At 37.5% G+C, this 24,488-nt stretch overlaps 3 protein-coding genes across 7 annotated transcripts; all 3 read left to right on the top strand.

The window, feature by feature from the left end:
- The first annotated feature begins 3,724 nt into the window (after positions 1-3,724).
- Positions 3,725-11,899, top strand: LOC133882782 (uncharacterized). Of its 4 annotated transcripts, XM_062321999.1 has the most exons (4): positions 3,725-3,931; positions 6,057-6,127; positions 6,913-7,224; positions 9,507-11,899. In XM_062321999.1, the coding sequence occupies exon 4, from the start codon at positions 9,844-9,846 to the stop codon at positions 11,767-11,769; it is 1,926 nt and encodes a 641-aa protein (XP_062177983.1). In that variant the 5' UTR covers positions 3,725-3,931; positions 6,057-6,127; positions 6,913-7,224; positions 9,507-9,843; the 3' UTR covers positions 11,770-11,899. The 4 variants fall into 4 exon arrangements, with proteins under 4 accessions (XP_062177983.1, XP_062177982.1, XP_062177981.1 ...); XM_062321998.1 differs by lacking the exon at positions 3,725-3,931 and having other exon boundaries at positions 5,970-6,127; positions 6,913-7,204; XM_062321997.1 differs by lacking the exon at positions 3,725-3,931 and having other exon boundaries at positions 5,970-6,127.
- Positions 11,900-13,114: 1,215 nt separating this feature from the next.
- On the top strand, positions 13,115-15,587 carry LOC133880959 (uncharacterized). Of its 2 annotated transcripts, XM_062319929.1 has the most exons (5): positions 13,115-13,199; positions 13,798-14,282; positions 14,720-14,782; positions 14,890-14,952; positions 15,047-15,587. In XM_062319929.1, the coding sequence occupies exons 2-5, from the start codon at positions 13,815-13,817 to the stop codon at positions 15,341-15,343; spliced, it is 891 nt and encodes a 296-aa protein (XP_062175913.1). In that variant the 5' UTR covers positions 13,115-13,199; positions 13,798-13,814; the 3' UTR covers positions 15,344-15,587. The 2 variants fall into 2 exon arrangements, with proteins under 2 accessions (XP_062175913.1, XP_062175912.1); XM_062319928.1 differs by lacking the exon at positions 13,115-13,199 and having other exon boundaries at positions 13,446-14,282.
- Positions 15,588-16,186: 599 nt separating this feature from the next.
- LOC133881394 (15-cis-phytoene desaturase, chloroplastic/chromoplastic) lies at positions 16,187-17,774 on the top strand. The gene has a single exon (XM_062320311.1). The coding sequence runs from the start codon at positions 16,214-16,216 to the stop codon at positions 17,684-17,686; it is 1,473 nt and encodes a 490-aa protein (XP_062176295.1). The 5' UTR covers positions 16,187-16,213; the 3' UTR covers positions 17,687-17,774.
- The last annotated feature ends 6,714 nt before the right edge of the window (positions 17,775-24,488 follow it).

Here is a 24,488-nt window from a genome sequence, read left to right as displayed (position 1 = left end):
TGTAGGAATTGGAGGGGAGCACCGTCGGTGATCGAGATGTCTATTTCAAAGGAATGCAGACATCGACCATGTAATTATATATATATATATATATATATATATATATATATATATATATATATATATATATAATTCATTAAAGAAGAAAATGACGTACACACATGCCCCCACCTAGGCAGGGTTTTCCCAGCATCATTAAATAAAATAAAATAAAATTGGCAACAACAGCATCAACTTGGTTTTTGCGTCACCCTGGTCTGATTGTTGTCTTTCTTTTTTTCTTTCTTTCTTTTTTTTTAGTTAAATCCTGATTGTTGTCTTAATATTGTGCAAATTGGTCCCTTCAAAAAAAAAATAAATAAATATTGTGCAAATTGGGGATCCAGCAATGGGAACGAATACGACGGATGATGGTTATGTGGTGACGTAACGCGCCAACGCGGGGGATGTGAGTGTGAATCCCTGAACGACAAAACTGCCCTTCTGTGGACCTGGCCGTGGACTCATCCTTGATTACCATTTGGCTTTTGCATGATTCCGAAGAGACAAAACAAAATATATATATATATATATATATATATATATATATAACAAGAATCGGTCTTATAAAAAACTGTGACAAATTAACGCTTCTCTAATCAGTAATAACCAGTTGGATAGCTGAATATTAATTATTCACAAATCCTTCCATTTTATTTTATTTTCCTCTTTTAAAATAAAAATTTACAATGCCCCTTCTCCCTAATATGTCCCTTCTCTCATCCGCAGGCCAGGGAACGTTTTTTTTTTTCTTCATTTTTTTAAAAATAATGTAATTATTCATATTTATTCTGACCCTCGCACCTACGTCAACCAAGGACTTAGTATTTGTGGCATTCTCATCAAGTCTAAGATTTGAATTTCTTTGAATGCAAACAATTTACTAGGGTCACGTTTGCCTGCGAAGCTGGAGTCTTATCCAATCTGTATGGAGGAAGCGTTTTCCATAGGTCCGAAATTTACCGACATGGGTGGTGATACAAATTTTGAGTAGAACTTACCCTTAAAAAATCGGCTTATAAAGAAAGGGTATCCAAAAGCTTATATATACATAGTTAAGATTAGACTTAACTCATGTCAGATACAAAAATCATAATAAGTGGGTACACAAGGTAGCCTTGCCATGAAAGAATTCATCATCATAAAAAAATAATAATAAAAAAAAGAGTTTCGTTACTCTTTCTTTTTTATGGGCAAAAAATTATTGTTACATAATGCTATTTTTATATTATTTTTTACATTCATTTTATATTTATTAACACCTAACACATAACGTATTTTAAGTATTTTTTATACGGTCACTAAAAATACGTAGTCTAAAATATGATACGTAGTCAATATAAAATAAACACGAAGGGTAGGATTGAAAAAAAAAAATTAAAAAAAAAATAGAAAAGGCAAAATTATAGAAAAAAAGATTATTCTTACATAGTTGTTGAGGCGTCGAACATCTTTGTCATCTGGGGGTGTGGGGTTATGGATTCTCCAATGACAAGCAGTTGCGTTAGGAAGTCTCTCTCCACCACGTGTCAAACTAAACATAAAGTTTCGGAGTTTGTCGTATTCTGACGCGTGGACTCTTGAGGTGCACGCACTCGAAAACGCGACACTCACAGCTCACAGGCGCGGATCTAAAAGGCCTTTATTGTGGCAGTTTGGTTTAACTTTAACGTACTTTCGATTCCGAGAATCCCCGCCACAATTATTGCCCCCCAGAGCGCAATTGGAACGCGCCACGTCTCTCTTTTTCCAGATTCTCACGAATAGCACTTCGGATGGACGCAGCGAACTGGCAGTGAGTGCCAACGCAGAGAGAGAAAGAGAGACTGCTGTTGGGCTTCTACCCAACCCAGCCGTCGGCTTGAGGCTTGAGCCTCGAGCCATTAGCCATGAGCCGGAATCTAATTTTGAAACTACGAGTCTACGAGGAACGCGCATTTGACGATGGTGGTGGACCAACAATTTTCTATTTTCTCACAGAGAGAGAGAGAGAGAGAGAGAGAGAGAGAGTTGTATGCTATGGAAAATATCAGCAAACAACTTGTGTTTGGCCAAATTCTTGAAATTTAATATATAAGTTTTTCAAATTTTTTTTTTTATTTATCACCTCATATTAAAACTTTTTTGTAACCTCTAGCCTCCGTCATATTTTCAATCAAATTGATTAAAAATATGTCAAGTTCTAATTATTACCTTATGATAGAATTTCAAAAAGAAAAACCATGGTGTTATAGCACCCTAGATTGGGTCTCCATGGCCATGAAGCTTCAGTCCCAAGGATTTTTTTTTTTTTTTTTTTTGGGGTCCTAATATTTGTGGCCGGTTTTTTTTCAGTTTTTTTTTAAAATAATTTTCTATACTTTTACTATCAATTTTTTTTTCTAAATTAAAAAAAAAGGGGGGGAGGGGGGGGGATGGAGAGCGAGGACAAGTCTTCAGGACGAGGTGAGAAAATAAAAAATAAAAAAATGAAGTGAGAAAGAGCCAAAAGACAAGTGATGCATGTTTTGACATCAAAATGATAAATACAATATAAATAGTTTATAATATTTAAAAGAGAGTGAGGTCAGCAGAAAATGTCCCAACAAAGGTGGCGGTGAAAGCAGGAAAAAGGACAGAAGGGGAGAGGGAGGGGGGAATTTGGAGACAGAAGGAGGACGGACCATCGAAAGTAGGTTGTCCTAATTAAATGGGGAATGAGGTGGGCAGAAAAGTTGAGGGGTAGTTATTATTTTATTATTTTATTATTTTATTATTTATTAATCTTTCAAAAAAAAAAAAAAAGTGTGTGCAGACTGCAGTTTCAGAGTGTCTTTTGGTGCCAACCAAAGGCTGGCCTCAGCCCTCGAATCAAAAGGCAAAATAATACGTTCCCCTTAATCAATTGAATAATATAATATAATAAAGCCTCCTTTATTTTCCTTTTCATAAATATTTAGGAAATATCGAGGCCAAGAAAATTGATTGAAAGTGACAACTAATAACCCCCCTTTTATTTTCCCTTTTTAACCCTGCTTCTTCCATGCCCAGTTGTGCAATACAGTAAATTAACGATAGTTTGAAAACATAATAATAGATTATTATATTAATTCCTTAAAAGCTCTCAGCCTCTCAATGAAGCCCAACGGTGTTCCAACTTGGACCGCTCCTTCCTTACCACATCATGCATGCTAATCTTAAACTCTTCTTTCTCTCGTTCTTTTGGCTTCTTGTGTACCTTCAAGCATCAATCTTGCATATATCCAAATTTCCCTCTATTTTCTGTTTTTCTAACACTTATCATTCTAACCATCCATCCTACTTACATCCAAGTATGCTTTCTTTTCTTTTCTTTTTTTCGTTAGACTTATTGTTATAAGTTTTGATTACATTGCATATATTTACGTAGATTGGCCCCTCCACACACAAAAAAGTCTTAGACCTACCCTTATATGCCACACCACTATTCAATTACTATTTCGCTATGTTGACATGGCATTACCAATCAACTATTAACTTTGCCATTACCAATCAACTATTAACTTTTTTTTTACCATAGTATACTCAGAGTGGAGTTAGTCCATATACTTCCAATAGCTATATCTCTTGGATTTGTAATTTCCATGGCTATGAGAGTTGTGTCCTTAGGTTGGCTATAAATAATCCATGGGATGAGAGTTAAAGACTCATTCAATCCATCAATGCTTTTAGAATTCAAAATTTTAAATCTTAATTTCTTAATTCTCTCTTCTTTTTTCTCTCTCAAATAGCATTTGGGTTGTGGGGATATGCATTTTGTTTTTGTAATAAAACACCACCGTTGAGTTCTTTCAATTCTGAAGAGGCATCACTATACATTGTAGAACGCTTACAAAAGATCAAAAGATCATGGTTTGTGAGTTCTCAATCAAAGGTACACACTGTAGAATTATATATATTTTCTTACGTTTATGATTTTCCAATATTTTCTTTTTAATTAGGACTAATCTAAGGGTAGATTGACAATACTACGTTAGCATAATGAGATAATGGTAGAATAATAATCTGTTTTAAAATGACGTTTTATTTCTTTTTCTTTTAGGTAATACTGAAAGTAAAGTATAAGATTTGATATTGTCTCCAATAAAGTGGAACTTCAATTTCCTATTCTTTTAAATGCAATATTACAGTAACGAATAAAGAAAGTGGTGTTAACCATATCAGCATGTTATAAAAATGTAAAGATTTTAGCTTTGGATGAAGCATCTCCAGTTGTAATAGCTACTAAAAAAGTACAACTCTCTTATTTACTATATATTGTTTTTTTTATATTATCTTCAACAGATTCTTTATTCTATTCTCTGTTTGTTTTTAAATATTATTTCTAATTATTATTATTATTATTATTATATTCTTACCAACCTTCGATCAAAAGAAAAATATTGGATTTCTACATTGACGGAGTCACCGACAGTGCATTTCACATTCTTCTTCCATACAGTGAAAATTCATTGAAGTCGTTATTTGGCATTGATATAATTCGGTTATTAATTCTCAAGCATCATTAAACATGCATGTGATAAAGGATAACAAATAACCTTATTAAACCAACAAACATAAAGCCATCCGTGGTGATCCATGAAGTATCTAAAAATAAAACAAATATTACAAAATACTTTTCTAATAATAATTATCCAAACAAGATTTTTATATATGGTTCTTCACTCACACTCTTTTCAAACCAAAATACAAAACATTTTACAAAAAAATTCCCACCTTCATAAACGATGTTTTGAAAATAGTTGCTCACTTTTTTAAGATGTGAAGACTAGTCTTATTGCTTTATATATATAAAGTGGGGTCACCCCTTAACTAGAGGCTGGCCTCCTCTCCTCGTTTTTTTAGATGTGACCCTATAAACAACACTTTTCAGTTTTCAGTTTTTGGAAAATAATTTTCAAAACACAAAACCTAAAATATTTTTTGAAATCTATACCAAACAGGTCTTCGTCTGAAAAAAAAAAAAAAAAAAAAAAATTATCATGAAGCTATCGTAATCGCTTAATTTTATTCTCTTAATACCCCTCATTTTTTTTTAGGAAAGAAAAAAAATAAAAATTGCTGAGATTTAAGTATTGGTTAGAATTTAACGAAATTTGTAAAAATATCTATTCTTGAATCTTTTTAAATTTTTATAATTTTTTTTAAAAATAAAATAAACATAGAAGTATTTTGAAAATTTTGATAGAATTTAACGGAAAATCTTAACTAAAAATCCATAATTGAGACTTTTCGAAAAATACATACTCTAAATTGAGATAATTTAAAGTTTATGAATCTTTTTTCAAAAAAAAAAAAAAAAAAAAAAAGCAAAAATTTAATAACCTTAAATAAAGTTCTCCCCAATTTTAATTTGGGTCTTATTATGCGGGTAATCATTATTTTTAAATTATAGTTAAAGGATTGTATATATAGGTAAATAGGTTTAGATCTTGCAAGATATGTCAGTGGTTTGGCTCTCAATTCTCACGCTCTCAGGCTATCAGCAGACCAAGTCGTTGACTCGTGACTGCAGCGGCCCCGAAACTGAGCCGGCGCCAACTGAGACGATTTTAATAATATCTGCGCAATCAAATAACTCCACCCTCCTCCACTAATTTCTCTCCGCCACGCCCACGACAAAATATATGAAAAAACAATGAGGAAAAGACAAAAGAACCCTCTCTCAGCACCAATAGACGCTGGTCTAAGAAGAGTAGTTCCGACATTTGTACGTGTTGTTTTCAACTAAAAGTATGCATAGCGTAAATCAGTGACAGTTGTGCACGCACTAAAATCAGGGTATATTTGGTATTTCACACAATAAATAAATTATTTATTTATTAATTTTATTTTAAGAAAAAGAAGAAATGTAGAAAATAGAGCCGCCCAGGCCAAGTCAATTTGGTTTATTTATTAGCGCCTATTACGTGATTGGTTGTTTTTGCTCTTTTTCTCACACTGCTACAAATCGCTCTGCTTTCGTTGCTTCTTTTTTCTTCTTCATCTGGGTTTTTCAGCCGCGGGGTGACTCCGGCCACTTCTCAGATCCGCCAGCTTTTCGGAGATTTCCTGTAAATTGATTATCAGGGTATAACTGCAAATTATTCGTCTCTTTTTTCTTTTGTTGGTGTTATTTCATTTGCTGAAACTTGTTAATTCTTGGGTTTTTCACTGCGTTGTATGAAACTTGTTATTTTTTGGGTTTTTCACTGCGTGGTTTGGGATTGTTAACATTTATGGTTGTTGGGTATTCTCAGCTTTTGTGCTCTAATCTTTGCAGAAATTTGTTAATCTGATATAATTTCTGATTAATGCTATTTCAGTTTTTGTTCTTGTTATATCTCTTTTTTGTTGCTGCAAATGATTTGGGTATTTAATTCTTAGCTGAATCCGTAAAATATTTGATCTGGTTTTTGTTCTTGGTCGGGTTCATTGAAAATTTATATGGTGCTCGTAGGGCTCGAATCTCTGTTCTGTAGTTTTTTATTCTTGTGTTCAGGGGCTTTTGGTTTTTGGATAGATCTCAAATGTTAGTATGTGATTTATCAGAAAGTTCCATGGTTCTTTTTCCTTTTGTATTGATCAAAGAGACATGAAATAGTTTGTGTTAATTTTAGTTCTTCTGTTTGTTATGATATTCTGATAATATTGGCCCCCCCCCAAAAAAAAAAAAAAATTTATTCTAATAAATCTGATATACTGAATTCATTTTAGGATACGCACCTGACTGTATTGTTGACCGGAAGACTTTTGGCTTATTTTTGTTTTGAAGAAGTTAATGACTAAGTTCTGTTAGTAAACTAATATTTAGATATGGAAGTGCCTTTTGTTTTATTTCCATGTCTGAAGCTTTTACCTTTTCATGTGGTCTAGTTTCACAGAGGAACAGCCATAAATTTGCTTTGTGGGGGCTTTTAGCTGATTTGCATACATTGTTGAAGATGATACTGAATGGAAGAGTTAAATGATGGGAAGAGAAAGTAGGAAATAAAAAAGATTGATTACAATCTTCAGAAGCTACATCAATCTGCAGTTACGTGCAGTTGTTAATCAGTAAAACAAATTAACAATCATGAGGAAGAATTGGCATTTATCAGTTCTGGACTGCATACTGCTCAATATAAACAAAATGGATGTGGCTTTTTCTCCTGTTAAGTTAGTGAAGGTCAGAAGTCTTTGCCGAAGGTTTACTTCTTCTTTTAATAATTTATATAATTATAAATCTTTATGTTTTCTTCCCAGTTAAGTGCTTTGTTGCGTTTTCCCTTTCAAAAGGAAAATTTGTGTTCCTTTTAATGAAGTTATGCACTATCTATATCTTCCAAAGAATACAAAAATCTCCACATCTGCCCTCCACTTCTTTTTTTGGCACGTGTTATTTATGTATATAAAGAAGTGCTGCTCAATGAGTATGGGTTTATCTCATTAGGCTCAGTTTGATTGTGTGAAAGTTGTCTTTAGCTATTTCTCTATTCCTTGTCTTATGGTTAATGATTTGTTTCATCAACTTTATGATTGATTTCTATATGGTAAGCTGTCATTATCCTCACAATATATAGACTGATAAGAGTTAACAAGAAGCTCAGAATGCATCTTTGTTGAATGAGGCATGGAATTAAGTCAGCATCGTAATTATTCTTTGATGTAGTCTTGTCCCATCACACTCCTCCGTACATATGAAACATCATTTTGTTTAGTTAACAGCTTCTACCATCTTTCTTTCCTATCTAACAGTAACGTCAGGTGGTTTGAAATCATGCCTTCTCCTGTTGATTTCTATTGGCAAGCTGAACTGCCAATAAGGGGACAGGTCATTGGCATCTTTTATTAATGCTAATGTTAGTCCTTTAAACTATGAAGTTTATGTTCCTTGGTGGCCAAACTTCACATAGGAACAACTAGGGCATCCTTGTTACCTGATATTTTTCTTTCATATAGTATCTGTATAGATAGAAATGGGCAGATAACAATTCATAAGGAATAGTGACTCTGATGTCCCTATGTACCAGACCTGTCTGGTTGCACATGAACTGCATTTTCAGAAAGCCTGCAGTAGTTTCCAATTTTGTAGCATTTCACAGAAGTAGGAAGGCCCTTATATTGTGGTATATGCTTGGGTAAAAGGTTTACAGGTTGTTGGTAACTAGTGACCTGAAACTTAAATAAAGTTTCTTTATTATTTAGTTACCAGCAATGTCACATGGATTCATAAGGCACTCCCGCCATTTACTGGCCATTTTGATTTTAGTGTGACTATGTTAAAATGCAGCCACTTTAAAAGGGTGTAACTTTTGTTTTCTGGGAGACTTTCAGTTTTGGCTATTATGGAATTTTTATTATGTTGAGCTCAATGTCCGTGGGAAACAAAAACTTTTTATGGGTTGAAGTCATGTCATATATTTATAGGGCTGGCTAAAGATTCACAAACACACACACATATAAATAATTATAGGGCTAATGGGGTTAATGACTCAGCTGAATTTTATTTCTCAAAATTTCTCAAAAAAAAAAAAAACAAAAAGACCCAAGCCGACTCGTCAGAGGCGGAGGCAGCTAGGAAATTAGGGCTGTCAGAGGAGTTGGAGGTTTTCCGATGCCTCCGAATCAGGTGAAGCCAGAAACCCTATTTCCAACTCTGATGGAGTCGATTCCCAGCGCTATTAGAAAACTTTACTAAACAGGCCCTCTATTTCTGAAAACCTAGAATTTGTTTTTTTCAGTTCTAGGGTTGTTTATTTGTCAAAGATCGAACTTTAGTATCCTGGGGTTATCTCTTCTTCTTCTTCTTCTCTCTCTCTTATTTATAAGTCTTAAGCATTTTGATTGGGATTTGTTAGATAGTTTTCAAAATGGAGAACTATAAGAGTCGTAAAACATCATCACATAAACACAGCCCCACAACCCTATCCCCTATATTTGTCCATCAACTTAAAACAATACAGTGATCCCATCTCAGTTTCTTGCAAGAAAGCCCTAACCTTGAGCATTTCATGGCTGTCCTTTACTTCATAACCTCCCCTCCACTACCCCTGAAAGGATCACAAGGTGTCCTGAAGTCATATAGCCGATTGAGTTTTTAATGGTGACTAGTAAGCATACTTCCATGCATTCATAATATAATTCATGGCTTATAAAAGAAGTGACTAGTAAGCATACTCCAATATTTTTGAATGAGGCTTCCATGCTTTTAGGTCTTGGTCTTGTAGTTTTGAGATGATAGTAAATTGAGACGGCGATTTCAAGTTTTGGTAGATTTGCTGATAATTTAGCTAATCGTTTGTAGATAAATCAGAAAAGATTATAAGTGACTTTGTATTTTAGAATTTTGAGTTGGAATAATGCCGAAGTTTATTAGAATATCCACAATCTTGTTTTGCAACCAATTGTGGAAAAAAAATTCATATCTAATTCTTTTCCCAATTTGACTATTTGATTTAAATGCAGTCTCTGTTTTTCTTTATTGCCAGGGTTAATGAAGCTATATGGTTTTTCATCTAGGAGCATAAGAAGCTCCAAAGATCTCTGCACATCCATATTAACCATTCTTATTAAAGGGTTCTATCCAAGAAACGTTATCAGATACTACTTAATGTGCTTTCACTGAAAAATTCTGTGCTGTTGGTGCTGATATATAATAAAGATGGACAGATCAGACACATCCGGCTTTGTTAGTGGGGGAAGTCGGTTATTAGAATTTCTTCTACTTTTTCATTTAGTTCTGATATGTCGGACTGCATGTAGCATGTTGTAAAAAGTGTTCTTTTAGTTGGGATTTTTATAGCTGTAGTGCACAACGTCAAGAGAATGGATCTGAACAAGAAGGGGGTTCTTTTGTCTTATGATGGAGAACTGAAAAAAAATGACACCTTCGGCGACACTACTCTACGCTTGAATTGCCTTGGCTATGGAGGTGGCAATGCAGCCAGATATAGGTGTAACCAAAGCAGTCTTGGGGTTAACTTTCCCAATGCTTCTGATGACAGCTGCCGATTGGTACTCGGGTTGGGCCCAACACCAAGTGCATACTCTGATAGTTATTACAGTGTGGATTTCAAGAAGAACAAGGGATTAACCACAACATTGCCTCAGAGGTTTTCAGTTGAGGGTGATTCAATCCTACAACTCAGTCTTTCTGGAGGTACTAATGACTCTTCAAGTGTGCTTGATATTTCAGTTTCAACAGAGACTGATATTAATACCTTCTCTCTCCGAAACCAAGTATCTGCTGAAGATAATCATCTTGTGATTCCTGTTGTTGACGAGGGTTCTACCTCAGCTAAGAAATCAGGTGGCTATATGCCATCACTTCTTTTGGCTCCAAGAATGGACAGTGCTAAGGTTTCGATTCAAACTCAAGTTGTAGAGCTTGGGGCAAAATCCCAGCCGAGCCATGAACCATCCACTACCTCGGAGTACTCAGTTAGCACTGCCTCTGAGCAAGCAACTACAGGAGCATCTTCTGACCACCGAAGCAGCAATTCTAAGAAATGCAAATTTTTGGGCTGCACAAAAGGAGCACGAGGGGCGTCTGGTCTTTGTATTGGTCACGGGGGCGGACAGAGATGCCAAAAACCAGGTTGTAACAAGGGTGCTGAGAGCCGAACTGCCTATTGTAAGGCCCATGGTGGAGGGAAGAGATGCCTGCACTTGGGTTGCACTAAAAGCGCTGAGGGGAAGACGGATTATTGCATAGCACATGGTGGTGGCCGACGATGTGGATATTCAGGTGGGTGCAACAAAGCTGCACGGGGCAAGTCAGGCCTTTGCATTAGACATGGAGGGGGCAAGAGGTGTAAGGTGGAAGGCTGCACTCGTAGTGCTGAAGGACAGGCTGGTTTGTGCATCTCCCATGGGGGTGGACGCCGTTGTCAGTACGAGGAATGTACCAAGGGTGCACAAGGGAGCACCGTATTTTGCAAGGCACATGGTGGTGGAAAGCGTTGCATATTTGCAGGTTGCACCAAAGGTGCGGAAGGGAGCACGCCATTGTGCAAGGGGCATGGTGGGGGAAAGCGCTGCCTATTTGATGGTGGTGGAATTTGCCCAAAGAGTGTCCATGGGGGCACGAACTTCTGTGTTGCCCATGGTGGTGGAAAGAGATGTGCTGTTTCAGGCTGCACAAAGAGCGCACGTGGCCGCACAGATTGTTGCGTTAGGCATGGGGGAGGGAAGAGGTGCAAGTTTGAAAACTGTGGGAAGAGTGCACAAGGGAGCACAGATTTCTGCAAGGCGCATGGTGGGGGAAAGCGATGCACCTGGGGAGAGGGAAAATGTGAGAAATTTGCTAGGGGTAAGAGTGGTCTTTGTGCTGCTCACAGTAGCATGGTGCAGGAGCGGGAGGCAAACAAGGGAGGTCTGATTGCACCAGGGCTCTTCCGTGGTCTTGTATCTGCTGCTTCAACTTCAGGGAGTAGGTTTGGCAACAGTACTTCTTCCTCCAGAGTCAGTGTTGTCCCCAACTGCATTGGGTCGCTGGAAAAGCCGGGAAAAAGACAACATCTCATACCCCCGCAGGTGTTGGTTCCTTCATCAATGAAGTCATCATCTAATTCAAGTTTCCTGAGTGCTGAGAAGGCAGGGGGAGGGATGGATGGGCAAGGCATGGGCGGTGTTAGCAGTAATGGCGGGAGCAAAAGCTTCGACTTTATGGTTCCGGAGGGGAGAGTCCATGGCGGGGGTCTCATGTCATTGTTTGGGGGTAATCTGAAGAATGCAATTGATGGGATCTAATTTGTACATTTTTTATTCTGTGAATTAGGGAGCTTTCAGTGGTGAATTGTGCATAAGGTTGGATGCTTGTTCAAAGACTCATGAATAGTTTGTGTCAAATTGTCAATCAATAGGGGTTTATGTTGTGGTATTTTATTCTTTCAACAACTCTGTTTGCCTTGGCTGTCCAAACAGGCTTCCCAGATCCAGCCTCATATCACACTATCAACACAAATATATATATACTATTACTTCTTTTTTTCTTTTTCTTTTTTTTTTAAAAAAAATAATAAATAAATAAATAAATTAAATAAGAGTGGCCTATCAATAAACTAAACAGTTCACGCCCATTTTGTAAAGGTTGAAAACCTCGGTCCCCTAGTTTGCACTGAAAGCTCACTAGAGAAATTCCAGTTGTGTCCTGATAAGAATTGACAGGAGCCTTATGTTTCGACGTAAAATAATTTTTGAAAAATAATTTCAGCATTTTATGGTGTTTGGTAGGAGCAAAAATAATGGTCAATGAAAATTATTTTTAGTTTGATCGTAAAAGCCTTCTTAATTTTTAGAAAACAATTTATGGTTTTGAAATAGCTGGATCTTGCCAAAATGGCGAGAATCCGGCAAGATCTGATTAGATCTTGCCGAATTCTGGCGGAGCCCGGCAAGAATTCGGCCAAACTAGCTTACTGGAATTCGGCAACGGCCATCGAACGGTGCCCCGATTCCGACCATAGTTGCCGGATTCCATTTTTCGCCATTAGTAATTTTTTCTTACGTGCCAAACACATGAAAATATTTTCAAGAAAATTATTTTTTTAAAAAAATGATTTCGCCGAAAATATTTTACGACAAAAATCATTTTATATCGAAACAAACGGAGCATAAAAGGAAAGCTTGTGTGTGTGTGTTTAGTAAAGATTGTTGAGTTATTTTTTTTTTAGTAGTAATAAAAAATGATTGATGTAATATGGAAAAGTGAATTTTTTGTATTGTATTAGATTTCTTTTATTTGAATAGTAATAAAAAATAAAATTATTAATATGATATAAAAAGTTTGAAATATTTTAAAGTCCATTGTGTTTTTTTTTTTTTAAAAAAAGAGAAGTAAAAATAAAGGATAGGAATGGTAAGTTGCTTACCAAACACGCCGGTATCTTTATCTCTTTATATGTTTTACCTTGAAATGCAAATCGTTGAGCATGGAGGGTTAAGACAACCAAACTCTATCAGATTGGTAGAGTAATAAAATAAGGGGTAAAATTGTCATTTTTAATTTATATTTTACAATTTTGCCCCTTAAGTAGAGTCTCATCATAATTATTTAATATAATTCCATTCCTCACAATAACCCTGTTCTATCAAAGCAAAGCGCCAAATGCCAAAGCCTCTCTGTGACGAAGAAGACGACTCAAACACAACGTTCAGAGTCCAAGCCCGCCATCTCTGAGGTTTACTATTATTCTGTTCAGATTTTCCAGTTGATTCTCTGTTTTTCACATTTCCGAATTTCATTTATTTTCTGTATTGTTTGTTGCCACAGTGAATTTTTTTTTTTTTTTTTGTTTCTACAACCTAAATTCAAAATCTATCACGTGTACGAGAGGTTCACTGTAAAAACAAGAAGAAAAAAAGAAAAAAAAAAAAATCGTTCAAAGCATAGAATTAAATTTCTATTGGAAAGTGAATCAGTGCTATTCGAATTGTTCTCATTTCTTTGTGTATTGATTTTCTTCTCTCTCTCTCTCGTTTATTCAACGATTTATTCATTTTTCTCTCGTTTTATTCATTACATTTTCATTCGAAGAACGACTGGAATTACCAGATCGTAAGTCTTCCCTTGGTCTCTGTATTACGGTATTACCATAGCATAGAAGAATATAATTTAGGCGGGAAATTCAAAATCTAGTAAAACTAATTTCAAAAGTAAAACCGAAAGCAATTTATAGCTAAATTATCAGCGAGAGAGAGAGAGAGAGAGGAAGAAAGCTTAGGAGATTTGGCATGAGTCTGCGGCAAAATCACAGAATCTTGGCGTCGGAATTCCAGGAAAAGCTCAACATCCAATGGGAGAACTTTACTGTAACAGCAGCAACTCAAAGATCCCTCAACTCAGGAGCAGCCTAAACGGCAACGCATCGATGGACAACCTGTCGCTCCTGGGAAGAGGCCGCTACAGCTACTACCACGAGAACATCGACCTCGGAGAGTCGCCGCTCCTCAGGTACCTTCGTGCCGGGTCTCCGGAGTCCCTCAAGTACGCGCCGCTCTCTCCGGTGGAGAACTTGGAGGTGGCGAGGTCGCCGAACGTTTACGCCACGCCGGTGAAGTTGGAGGAGGACGTACTGGTTATGGATGGAATTTTGGTCGCCTCGGCAATTCCGGCTGGAAGGTTCGCGAGGTCCGTCATCGATTCAGGAAGCTCCACTACGTCGTCTTCTTCTTCATCGTCCGGTGGGAAGAGCCTGTACAAGAGCGACATTTGCCGCTCCTGGGAGGATTCTGGAAGCTGCCGTTACGGCTCCAAATGCCAGGTCAGCTCCCGCCCCCCTACTAATTGATCTCTCACTTTTGACCGATTATTGGACGATTCAGATTTCTCATCATGAATTCATCAAAATAGTAATCATCTCCTTAATGGCTGGGATTTTTTTTTTTTTTTTGTTAAAAAAATAATATTTATTTCTTTTAGTTATATATTTATTTCTTTTTTCTTTTTTCTTTTTTCCTCGGTAGGCATGCAAAAAACATTACTTCCTTTCTGTATTTGTTTAAACATTTAAAATAAAAGGAGAAAAGTAATATTCAGATGGTTTAAACAAAACAATATTCAAGTTGAACTCAATTATTTTTTTTTGTGCTACATTGGGATAATGAAACGTTGAATATTGCAATCCTTAGAGAGTTGTGAACAGGGCAGTGACAGTGCCAGTTGTTGATGAGCTGATGCAAATATGACAAATTTTTGCAGTTTGCGCATGGGAAGGAAGAGCTACGCCCAACTCGTTTCGCAGCTGCCAAGAACAAAACTGAGGTGAAAAATGAGAAAAATATGGGATTACTTATATCTGTTGACATACTACATTATCAGCTTGTAATCATGGCACTGTTGGGATGCACAAATATGACCAATTTTTGCAGTTTGCGCATGGAAAGGAAGAGCTACGCCCAACTCGTTTTCCAGCTGCCAAGAACAAAACTGAGGTGAAAAATGAGAAAAATATGGGATTACTTATATTTGTTGACATATATATACTGCTTTATCAGCTTGTAATCATGGCACTGTTGGGATGCACAGACACACAAGTCGTACGGTAGTACAGGATCAGGAACATACGGGCTAAAGAGTCGCTTTGTTTGTGAGGTCGTGGCAGCAGCAGCAGGAGGAAGCGAAGCAGCGGCGGTGATACCCACGAAAGCAGAAGGCACTAGCGGCTACTGGTGTCCCCTAGATGATGGCATTGAGGTTGGGCTGCCACATTCTTCAAGGAAAGATGTTAATACCTATATTGAGAGTGTTCTGTATGGTCGTCGTCCTAGTTCAAAAAAGAGATTGCCGGTGTTTGCTGAAATTTGCTCGGACTCGGAGGAGTAATTAAACTCGATCATTCGCATAACATTCGATCTCCTGCGCGCTGTGGTCTCTCGGAACAATCTATACTCGATCTATAGTACTTTTGCTCTTCTAATATTTGGACTCTCAGTTCCTCTGGTACCAGGTAACGAGTGGGATTATTAGAATAATCATCCTACAGTACTTTGTGTGTACGTGTCGCTTAATTTGCTGATGACACACACACAGTTACTATACTAGTTCCTTTACAAACAATTACACTTGGATTGTACACTATTATTACATTTTGATGATACTAGTTCCTTCAAAGACTGAATGAAAAATTTAATATACCCTTCCTGGTGAAGGTTGGATATAACTCCCTCACTTTTGTTCTTGCAACGACTTATGCTCAGCTCATAATTTATTTATCTTTTAACAAGTTTGGCTTGCAAAATTATAAGGTTCCCAATCCTTGGGAGGATAGGATGGATGGACTGATGGATCCTGGATGTCTTTTCTTTGGATTTTTTTTTTTTTTTTTTTCTCTTAAATTTATTTAAGCCAAATCCTTCTATTAATTGATACTTCCAGTTCCAGACGCATCAAGCTAGTAAAAACAAGAAGTGAATCCCAAACAGGCTTTTTGTTCGTCGTTTTAACCTTTTTCAACGCACGACCACAAAAAGAAAAGAAAAAGGCCCTTTTCAAGGCGGCAAAAACACAAAAATGACAGGTAGAATCATGGAAGAATGACGGGTAATTTATAATTATCCAAAAAAAAAAGAATGACGGGCGTCGACACACGTGGAGAGGTCAGCCACGTGAGCACATCCAGCAACAAAACCAGCTACCACTCCCGGTGGCCATCCCATTCCATCCTATCATCCGAAACGAAATCCTCATCCAAAAATGACTCTCTTCCTCGTCCCTCTCCCTCACCCCAACTTCTCCAACCCATCCCTCCTCTTCTCTCCCTCTCCCCCACCCCGATACGCCCACCACCAACACCGCTTCCTACCCAAATCCCAGGCATCAACATTCTCGTCTTCGTTCCAACCAATACCATCGCAGCCAAAATCCACGGGTGTCATCGTCATTGGAGCCGGCCTTGCGGGTCTTGCCGCTGCCACCCACCTCAACTCCCACAACATCCCCTTCCTCCTCCTCGAAGCTTCTGACGCCGTCGGCGGCCGTGTCCGAACCGACTTCGTCGACGGCTTTCTTCTTGACCGCGGCTTCCAAATCTTCATCACTGCCTACCCTGAAGCCCAAAAGCTCCTTCACTACCCATCCTTAAACCTCTGCAACTTCTATTCCGGCGCTCGGGTTTATTACAACTCTCAATTCCACACTATCTCCAACCCTTTACGCCACTTCTGGGACTCCATACAATCCCTCGCAAACCCCATCGGCTCGGTTTTCGACAAGCTTCTGATTGCGCCGACGACGCTTCGGGTCTTGACCAAATCCGACGACGAAATTCTCACTTCAGAGGAGCTTCCCACCATCGATTTGTTGAGGAGGATTGGGTTCTCAGATTCCATAATCAGGAGGTTCTTTCGCCCTTTCTTCGGCGGAGTTTTCTTCGATAAAGAGCTCGAGACGACGTCGAGGCTATTCCATTTTATATTCAAGTGTCTTGCTCTCGGCGACAATGCTCTTCCGGCGAACGGTATCGGCGCAATCCCCGAACAATTGACGGCGAAATTGCCACCCAACTCGATCCTGTTAAATTCGAAAGTCGTTTCCGTCTATCTTGACGAACCGGATTCCGGTTCGGGTTCGCCGAGTGTGAGGCTAGAGAACGGTGAGGTTATTAAACTTATTAGGAGCGAGCTTGGTGTAATAGTGGCCGTTGAAGAACCCCAAGCGGCTAAGCTTTTGCCGGGAAGCAGCGAACCGGGGAAGCAAAAACCGGCTCGAAGTACGGTTTGTTTGTATTTTAGTATGGATCGGAGTCAAGTCCCGGTCCGAGATCCAGTTTTGTTTCTAAACGGGTCGGGCAAGGGCATTGTAAACAACATGTTCTTTGCTACAAATGTGGCTCCGTCGTATGGCCCAGGGGACAAGGCTCTGGTGTCGGTGTCCTTGATCGGGATGTTTGAGGGCATGTCTGACGATGATCTGAGGGCTCAGGTTGTTGGGGAGCTCTCGGGATGGTTTGGGGATCCAATGGTGGGGTCGTGGAGGCACTTGAGAACGTATCGGATCGGGTTTGCACAACCGAATCAATGGCCGCCAACGGATTTGATGAAAAATCCTAGAATCGGGTCGGGTGTGTACGCGTGTGGTGACCATTTGACCTCGGCCACATTTGATGGTGCGCTGCTTTCTGGGAGAAGAGCAGTGGAAGCTTTACTTAGAGACAGAGGCTTGGTTTAATTAGTTGTGTTTCTTTTGTGTTATTTTTTGGACAGACCATATCTGTACTTTAGTTCCAAGAATTTGTTGAAATTTTGTTTACCCCAAACTTCATTGGCTTCATTTATTTTTGCAATAACAATGTAACATGTTTTCCAACAGTTTCATATAACTGACGACTTCGTTTTCGATCAAAAGAAATACAAAGTAGAAACTTCTCCAAATTTTGAGGAAAAATCCTTCAACATGGTTCTCTCTAGGAATGGGTGTCTCAAATGGGGCAAAAATGAAACCTAAGGTTTATCGTAGGGAGTAATGATAGGCAGGGGCCAACTTGCCGGCCCCTGCCCGGCCCTTTCCTACGTGGAAAGACCATTTCAGTTTTAACATATTTTTTTTAAAAAAATAAAATTAAAAATTTCAAAATTTGAAAACAAAATCACTGTAGTACCCCATTTTCTCATTTCCATTCCCACCGAGCTTCCCCCCAAATTTTCCCTCCCTCTCTCCATCTACCCATTTTCTTCTCACCGTTGACCACCACGCACAACCCGCCACCGTCTTTCTCTATCTTCGACCACCGTCGTTCTCCATCTTCGGCCAACGTTCGTTCTCCGTCGTTCTTCCAGTTCCTGCCGTCTTCCATCTCCGGCCGTCTTCCAGTTCTGGCGACCATTTTTGCATGAGCCCGCCACCGTTGTTCTCCATCTCCGACCAAAACCCAACCACCATGCGATCTCCATCTCCGGCCATCTTCCATCTCCGGTCGTCTTTCATCTCCGACAGAGCGACCGCCGACAAGGTCCCCCAGTTTCAGCGACCCATTTCCGGCCTAGATTTCCTCCATTTCTGGCTCTGGTACCGATCTCCCCCATTTTTGCGTTTTTTCAGTTGTTTTCAGATTTGCTTTTTTTTTTAAGTCCTTGCTATGATTTGTGGTTTTTTGCTATTGAGTTTCTAGTTATAAAATGCCTTCTTACATGTTTGTGTTATGTGGATTGTGAAACCTTGATTGTAAACCGAAAAACCCCTATGGAACATGATGCTTCAGAATGGGATGTTGATGCTGGGTTTGGGTCAATCTCTGAATGGGTATTGGCTCTTGCTGCCTGATTGGATATTGTTTGATTGTTTGTTGTTTTTTGATTGTTTGGGGGTAATGTACGTTAAAATTCTTGAAGCATGTGGAGTACCCGATTTGTTGGAAATTGAAAGATAAACTGAAATTCTTAATGCTTGGTTAATTTTTCTTGAAGAAAATAATGTGAGTATGAGTCTAAAGGTTTAGTTCTGGTTTAGGAGAGTTTTTCTGCAATTACTTCTGCTTTAGTTGACGATACATCGGATTAACACCTGTATTGTGTGCCTTGTCACCCTTTTGTCTCATATAATTTTCTATTTCTCTGTTTGATATTGAATCTATTTCTAGGTGCTGAGGCTTATGGTGTATAGACGGATGGTGAAGTATAAAAAACTTTGGTGACAGTAACTTTCAATTGGACTTGTTAATACATTTTAATTTAGAAATATATTTCTTGCCATTTTCATTGATTATAATTGTTAATTTTGTGCTTGACATGTATATAAATGTCTTGGATAGTCCTCCATTTGGACTCTTTAATTAAGCATTTCAACTTTGAACACTTTTCCACAGGGGTCCCTACAACCATTGTCTCTTCATGTACCTTCTAAAGAAATTAAGTAGAGAGTGACTCATGTTTCCTTATTAGTGAATATGGTAGTTATTCTATCTATATGCTTTGACATGGGCTCTTGTGTGCCCACAGCCCCAGAAACTGGCACCAGCGACCCCAGGCAAAGAAGTAGCAACAGCAGCTGCTTACATTTTTATAAATCTCTTGCTCTGGTATTTCACCCCTTATGAGTTCCAGTCAAGCCAAACTTTACACAACCAAAATGGTCACTATATATTACTTATGCTACTCTCAGATCACATACCCAACAAGTAGGACAAAGATCCCCAAACACATGTGGTAACAGAAGCACTCTTTTCTGTCTTTATATATATATATATATATATATTTCCTGAATAGAGCTTTCTTCTTCTTCTTTTTTTTTTTGTTTTTTTTTTTTTTAATTTTCCATCTAGTATGCTGGATGCTCAAGTTCAAATCTTAGAAATCAAAAAAATATATTTGGAGAAAAATTCTTTTGAAAGGCATTTCCCATACGAACTATCAAGTTTGAGGAGTGATGTGTTCTCCTATGATGAGTTGTCGAAGTGCAGATTGGACAATTTTTTTTCCCTTGATAAAGTTTTACTTTGATATTGATTTTTGCATTTGTTTCATGAATTTGCTTAAGAATACAGATAAGAATAACAAAGAGAGCGGGTCCTTTAGTGATTTCTTACTCAAACCATGTTTTGTAAGCTTCATAGAAAGAGAAGAATTGAGTAAAAGGGGGAAACGAAGTGTGTAGGTGGAGGGGTTGGTGAAATGTTATCTTGTTGAATTTCATTATGGTGGCATGTTCTATGATTATTTTAGCTCTCCTTAGCAAAAACAAATGCTTGTCTCATATAGTGGGGTGGGTTTCATTTGTTTTGTATGTATCTCTTGCTATTGTTAATCTCAAAATAAATGTTATGATGTGTTTGAAGTACTTAAAACTACTGTGATATTCATGTGGCTAACTGCACCCCAATTCTTTATGCAGACTTGTTTCTTGCCCTAGATAAAGATATGAATGGAACATTGCGCAAGCAGGAGCTTAAACACCAGTTTCTACATTATTTTCTTACTTTTTTTTATGTAAATTTGGATTTCACTTTTTGTAGTGAATTATCTTATGGATAGCGCTATTTGCAGCCTTTTGCCCTCCGTTTGTTGCTGCTTTGCAGTTTGACCATTGCACGATGACTGTCTCTCAGTCTTTCACAGACTCTATGTTGGCTTCTTAATTTTCCAATTTAATTAGGTGGCTTTGACTCAAGGAACTATTGGATTAGAATGGTTGAATTTCTTATTGGCCAATTTCCAGTTATTTTTTGCCTTCTTTTGGTGTTGTATCAGCTGAAATGTTTCTTAGTAATGCATATCTTAGTAATGCATATCTGTTAAAATTGCATTATATGTTGATATGTTTCCTACCAATTGTAGTATCACAACAACAGAATTCCATGAATGAGTTGAAATTACTTGGGAAGCACTTATTTGATATTTACATTTTAGGTATGGTGAGAACATCTGATAGCTAAGGCATGCAAAGTAGACAAGATTCAATAAGATTGTGGTTAAAATCTTGCTTGAAGAGTTAATCCTGTAATGGCCATAAGTATTGGTTCTACTCTTTTGGACCTTGAATTATGTTAGTATCATTTTTTCATTATGAGAAAATATATATATATATATATATATATATATATATATATATATATATCAAGTTATGGACCTGTTTCTGGGTAAAGAATGTGTAAACTGATTTCACATATGGCAACTTGCACTTCAAGAACAATAAAGTATTGCGAGTAATCTGTCTCTCTTCCTAGTTCCCTACCACAACCACTCAATTCTTAACAGTAATTTCCTAGTTTTATGTCTCTAAAACTTACAAAACTCAGCTAAACAGACCAGCCAAAATCACCCAACAACTAAACAAAAGAGCAAAGAAACTGCAGGACCATCACTACCAAACACCAACCCAGCTCAGAAATTAAGCACCTTAAGATGACTTCAATTAATTTGAAGTCCAAAAGACAACGACCCTGTTTGGTAAGTAGTTTAGTTGTGTTGTGGAATATTTGTGTGTTGTGTAGTAAGAAGTGATTAATGTAATATAAAATTTGAGAATGTTTTAACGAAAAGTAAAGAAGTTTTGTTTAGTAGTGATTTTTTTTATTTAAATAGTAATAAAAATGATTGATGTGATATAAAATGTGTAAAAAAGTTTAAGAATGTTATTTTTTTAAGAAGTGAAAAGATATAGAGGGAGATTTAGAGTGATTTGCCAAACAACCCCAACAATTCAGTTTAACATACATTTACGAAATTCGTACAAGCATAAAACTCTCATATCATGCACCACTTGCATATAAACAGGTCCATTTCTTCACTGCAAATTCCATAGATAAAAAAATTTCATACAACCGAACTGTTTCCATAATTTCATTTTAACATCAAGTTTGTATGTTTAGGTTCACTATAACTACTAAAATAAAAGGCTAAAACCAAAATGATAACTAACAATGAAACACGAAACATCTTCCCATGTTGCGCTAATTGTTCCTTACATTTTTTTCCAATTAATTCCTCAACTCTCTCTTCCATTTCTTTCAAATGTTGTGCTAATTGTTCCTTACATTTTTTTTTCAATTAATTCCTCAACTCTGTCATTATCAGCCTGTCTTCTCTCCTCCATCTCTTTCAGATGTGCGCTAATCTCTTCTCGTATGCAGACATCTCCTTATCAGCCCACTCAGAAAAATCACAATCACCGGCTTTCTTCATGAAAAAAAAAGGTCAGAAAAAATGTCATAAACTACTAACGACGAAATATAACACAAAGCTAATTTCAGAATATAACATAAAGCTAATTTCAAAAATTACCTTGTAGTTATTACATCAATACCACTTTTTAGCGGGATTGGACGTGGTCTAAGAGTTCCTTAGACGTGCAGGAACTCCACACTTACATAACGGAGGACCGCTTGATAAATCACTTGTTGTAGATATTTACTTGTGCCTACATTTAGAAGCACATAACATGAGAATCTTCTATAAATTGGGAGGTTAAATATATGATTGAATCAAACAAAAGATTGTTGAATCTTTTCTCTCCACCAAGTTTTGAGAACCAAAAAAATAAAATACCATAGAAAAGTACACAAGTGACAAATCACTAATTAGTTATGAAATACGAATTCCTGGGGTGAATACATGCTTACATAGATATATTTTCAATTATCTATTGTCTCCAGAACAGACCAATATGCCAATGAATTAATAAGGGATCATAGATGCTGTTTTCTGAAGCTGAGGCCACTCATCTAGCAATTTCTACTCACAAATATGTGAAATTGTAGTCTTGAGTGATTAAATGGATTTCCAGTAGCCATATATTTTATTATGCATCGTTGCTGAAGTTAATGTCAACATGGTAGTGAACTAGATGTTTGAAGATGTAGTGATCCGTTATGCCTACAACCAAGATTCATCACCCCACATGTCAATTTCCTTTATGGGGACTCCTTTTGTATAGATCTCACCACTATATTTCTCTAGGCAATGGTCAAGTTGTTTGGGCTTTTTCCATGAGAAGATTGTTAGGGTAAAATGTTTTTAGCGTATGATTTTGGTTCACATATAAGTTTCAGCCCCTGTACCATGAAGGTGGCAACTGCTACTACACAAAAAATAAAATTCTATTGGATTACATTTTTCAAGCAACATGCACAAAAAACTTGCCTAAAAGCTTAACAAATGCTGCAGCATTAACAAAGAATGGGGCAGGCATTAAAGGACAAGAAAGAAGAATTTTAAGTGGAGGGTTTCTAAATATAATTAATACTAAAACAAGATTTAATTAGGTAAAATTTCTTTATGATCCATCTCCAATAAGAACGGCTCCAACACTTTTGGTACTATATAGGTGAAGATCAATATCATACAAACTTGCCTAAAAGCTCCTTTTTTTCTTTCTATTTTTCAATCACCCATCTCTATTCCACGTAGGAAAAAACAAAGAAAGCTGAAGAACTCTTGCATGTGTCAAATCAACAATTTCTTCTAAAAATCCAGGCTATGGCAACATATCATGCTAGATACCTTAGCTTGATCAAGAAAAAGTCCAATTTCATAAAACTGTGCGCAACATGATATTATTACAGACAGCCAAAGCAAAGTTTCTATCCGATCATCATAAATACTTCTCAGTCCAGCACCCAAAATAACAAAAAAGTGTAACTTGTAGTCTCTTGAGTCACACCTTTCATTTGAGCTTCAAGTGTCACTAAGCCCCAAATCTAATGATCCGTCTAGCATATGTAAAGATCTTACAAAGTGCTGGAAACTAACAAGCTTCACAGTTTTTAAGCAAGCAGTTCAAAAAAAAAGTAGGTTTGTCAAATCACAGAGTTACCCCTCCTCTTATCCCTTTTAACTGTGATTCCCATTACCACATAATCAAACATAGGAAGGGCATCATCAAACAAAAAAAGTAGGTTTGCCAATAATTCTTGGGCAAAGAAAAGGAGCAATGTTAAAGCACCCAACTAAAACACCATAATAGATTCAGCCGAGCAGCACCATATCAAACTACATAACCCCGTTCCGAAACCCACCAAAAAACAGAAAAAAAAAAAAAAAAAAAAAAAAAAGAAAAAAAGAAAAAAAGAAAGAAGGGTTGGATGAATGTGGTACCGGTGCCGGAAATGGGGGATGGAAATGGTCGCAGGAACTGTGGAAGCCCAAATCTCAGCCAACTTTGTCCCTCCAATTCCTGCATTTTCTCAGCCAAATCTCACCCATAAAAAACTAAAAAAACTGGATCTGGAGAAAAAAAATCAAAAGGAAAGATTTTTTTTTTTTTTAAAAAAAAAAAAAACACTAAGAACAACTTACGGTGGATGGGCTCGTCGGCGGTGGTGGTTCGGTTGGGGCTGCTTGTGGCGGTATGGTGGTTGGGTCGTCGGGCTCGTGAGTTGTCAATGGTGGCGGGTTCACGGTAGGGTTGAGGAGAGGAGAGGAGATGGAGAGAGGGAGGGAGGGAGGGAAAGATTTGGGGGGAAATGGTTTTGGGGACCAAAAAATTGGTTACAGAGAAGAAGACGTATTGCACTGGTTTCAAATGGTCACCGGAACTG

This window comes from Alnus glutinosa, chromosome 11 (genome assembly GCF_958979055.1).
Source record: "Alnus glutinosa chromosome 11, dhAlnGlut1.1, whole genome shotgun sequence".
In the NCBI taxonomy this organism is placed as follows: Eukaryota; Viridiplantae; Streptophyta; class Magnoliopsida; order Fagales; family Betulaceae; genus Alnus; species Alnus glutinosa.
This window is presented reverse-complemented; position numbering and strand designations above follow the sequence as displayed.

Excerpts from the sequence above, each read along its gene's own strand:
- LOC133881394 (XM_062320311.1), top strand. The coding sequence starts at position 16,214 with ATGACTCTCTTCCTCGTCCCTCTCCCTCACCCCAACTTCTCCAACCCA.
- LOC133880959 (XM_062319929.1), top strand. The coding sequence starts at position 13,815 with ATGGGAGAACTTTACTGTAACAGCAGCAACTCAAAGATCCCTCAACTC. Across the intron at positions 14,283-14,719 it reads GTTACGGCTCCAAATGCCAG|TTTGCGCATGGGAAGGAAGA; the intron begins GTCAGCTCCCGC and ends AAATTTTTGCAG. Across the intron at positions 14,953-15,046 it reads CTGCCAAGAACAAAACTGAG|ACACACAAGTCGTACGGTAG; the intron begins GTGAAAAATGAG and ends TGGGATGCACAG.
- LOC133882782 (XM_062321999.1), top strand. The coding sequence starts at position 9,844 with ATGGATCTGAACAAGAAGGGGGTTCTTTTGTCTTATGATGGAGAACTG.